The sequence below is a fragment of the Chaetura pelagica genome, unplaced genomic scaffold, assembly GCF_000747805.2.
Source record: "Chaetura pelagica isolate M959 unplaced genomic scaffold, ChaPel_1.0 scaffold290, whole genome shotgun sequence".
In the NCBI taxonomy this organism is placed as follows: Eukaryota; Metazoa; Chordata; class Aves; order Apodiformes; family Apodidae; genus Chaetura; species Chaetura pelagica.
In genome coordinates this window covers 229,181-231,717 of record NW_009951792.1, presented here as the reverse complement: position 1 = coordinate 231,717, position 2,537 = coordinate 229,181, and the positions used below count along the sequence as shown (strand labels likewise).

The following is a 2,537-nucleotide window of genomic DNA, read 5'->3' as shown; positions in this document are numbered from 1 at the left end:
GGTGGGAGCCATGGAGGGGCTCCCGCTCCTTGCCACCGTATCCTTGTCCCCAGCTGTCAGCAGCTACTATGCTCAGCAGAACGAGGTGACTTCCACTGACAACCTGGACTTCCGCCACCACAGCTACAAGGACATGAGGCAGGTGAGAACCTCCGTGGGGTGGGATCATCCTTGGGGTGGGGTCATCTGTGGGGTGTCATCCTCTGTGCTGGTGGGCACCTCTGTAGGATGGGATCTTTCATCAGGTGGGATCATATGCGGTGGAACCTCTGTGGGGTGGGATCATCCATGAGGTGGAGCTCTTCATGGGATGGGCTCCTCTATGGTGGTGGGCACCAACCTGTTGGTGGGTATCTCTATGGGGTGGGAACCATGGGGTGGGATCCTCCAGTCCTCCATGGGCCAGGATTCTCCATAGGGTGGGCACCTCATGGTGGTGGTGGGCACCTCCATGGGGGGATGGCCTTGTCCCTCAATGCTGCTCCCACTCCCCCCTCCCATGCCCACAGCTGATGAAGGTGGTGAACGAGGAGTGTCCCACCATCACCCGCATCTACAACATTGGCAAGAGCTCACGGGGGCTGAAGATCTACGCCATGGAGGTCTCTGACAACCCAGGCGAGCACGAGACGGGTGAGGAGGGGCAGAATGGGGGGTGCAGGGGGTGCAGGAAGGGCTGCAGGCAGGTGTGACCATTCCCTGCCTGTCCCCTGGTGTCCCCTGCCCACAGGAGAGCCCGAGTTCCGCTACACGGCGGGGCTGCATGGCAACGAGGTGCTGGGCCGGGAGCTTCTGCTGCTGCTCCTGCAGTTCCTGTGCCGGGAGTTCCAGGCTGGGAACTCCCGTGTGCGGAACCTGGTCACCCAGACCCGCATCCACATCGTCCCCTCCCTCAACCCTGATGGCTACGAGCTGGCCAGCCAGGCGGTGAGGGAACAGGGGGAACAAGAAAGGGACAGGGGATGGGATGGTGGAATGGGATGGAAAGCAAGATGGGGATGACAGTGGGACAATACGATGGAACAGCAGGATGGGATGACAAGATGGTGGGATGGGACAGTGAGACAAGGAGTGAGGGGACAGGTTGGTGGAATGAGATAGCAGGATGGGAAGTGAGATGGCAACCCGGGGGGGGGGGGGGGGGCAGCACAGCCCCCAAGTCACACTGCTGCCCTGGGCCACCCACAGGGCTCAGAATTGGGCAACTGGGCACTAGGCCACTGGACAGAAGAGGGCTATGACCTCTTTGAGAACTTCCCTGACTTGGCGTCGGCACTGTGGGCAGCAGAGGAGAGAAAGCTGGTGCCTCACAAGTTCCCCAACCACCACATCCCCATCCCGGAGCACTACCTGGCTGAGGACACCATGGTGAGCCCCAGCCAGTGGCCCAGCAGCAGAGCTGATGGGGAGGGGGTGTCACATGTCATGATGTCACACACTGCCATGCCCCCCTGGACAGGTGGCAGTGGAGACACGGGCCATCATGGCATGGATGGACAAGAACCCCTTCGTGCTGGGAGCCAACCTGCAGGGAGGAGAGAAGCTGGTGTCCTACCCCTTTGATACAGCCCGGCCCCTCAGCGAGACCCTGGCAGCCGCCCCTCGCCCACCTGACTATGAGGATGACCACCCTGAACTACAGGAGACCCCCGACCACGCCATCTTCCGCTGGTTGGCCATCTCCTATGCCTCAGCCCACCTCACCATGAGCGAGACCTTCCGCGGGGGCTGCCACACACAGGACGTCACTGACGCCATGGGCATCGTGCAGGGGGCCAAGTGGCACCCCCGGGCTGGCAGTAAGTTGGGGGGGGGGGGGGTGACACAGGGTCTGCCCACCCCACACTGCCTACCTTGAGCAATCAGCTGGGTGGGCACCTGGGTGGTGGGAAGACAGATGGGCACCTGTTTCCCAGGTATGAATGACTTCAGCTACCTGCACACCAACTGCCTGGAGCTCTCTGTCTACTTGGGCTGTGACAAATTCCCCCATGAGAGTGAACTGCAGCAGGAGTGGGAGAACAACAAGGAGTCACTGCTGACCTTCATGGAACAGGTCTGGTGGTGGGGCTGACTGGGCAGCCACCTTGTCCCCCCCCGCCATGCTGCTCCTCCCATCCCCTCCCTTCTCCTCCCTCAGGTCCATCGAGGCATCAAGGGCTTGGTGAGGGACCAGCAAGGTGAACCCATCGCCAATGCCACCATTGTGGTGGGGGGCATCAACCACAATGTCAAGACAGGTAGGGCACAGGGCAATGTGGTGGCACCAGCACCACCTCCTGCCCACCCTCATGGTCCCCTTGCTGTCCACAGCTGCCAGCGGGGACTATTGGCGCATCCTGAACCCAGGCGAATACCGGGTCTGGGCCCGGGCCGAGGGCTACAACCCCAGCGTCAAGACCTGCAGCGTCTTCTATGACATTGGGGCCACCCAGTGTGACTTTGTCTTGGCACGATCCAACTGGAAACGCATCCGGGAGATCATGGCCATGAATGGGAACCGGCCCATCCGCCCCATGACACCCCGCGAGCGGCTG

At 61.6% G+C, this 2,537-nt stretch overlaps 1 protein-coding gene across 1 annotated transcript in view; it reads left to right on the top strand.

The window, feature by feature from the left end:
- AEBP1 (AE binding protein 1) overlaps positions 1 to 2,537 on the top strand; it is an 8,020-nt gene that overhangs the window by 4,585 nt on the left and 898 nt on the right. The window contains exons 13-20 of the mRNA XM_010001926.1: positions 54 to 142; positions 510 to 633; positions 731 to 927; positions 1,189 to 1,368; positions 1,460 to 1,799; positions 1,917 to 2,056; positions 2,141 to 2,240; positions 2,314 to 2,533. Coding sequence (XP_010000228.1) covers positions 54 to 142; positions 510 to 633; positions 731 to 927; positions 1,189 to 1,368; positions 1,460 to 1,799; positions 1,917 to 2,056; positions 2,141 to 2,240; positions 2,314 to 2,533 — 1,390 coding nt within the window. The remainder of the gene's footprint in view (positions 1 to 53; positions 143 to 509; positions 634 to 730; positions 928 to 1,188; positions 1,369 to 1,459; positions 1,800 to 1,916; positions 2,057 to 2,140; positions 2,241 to 2,313; positions 2,534 to 2,537) is intronic.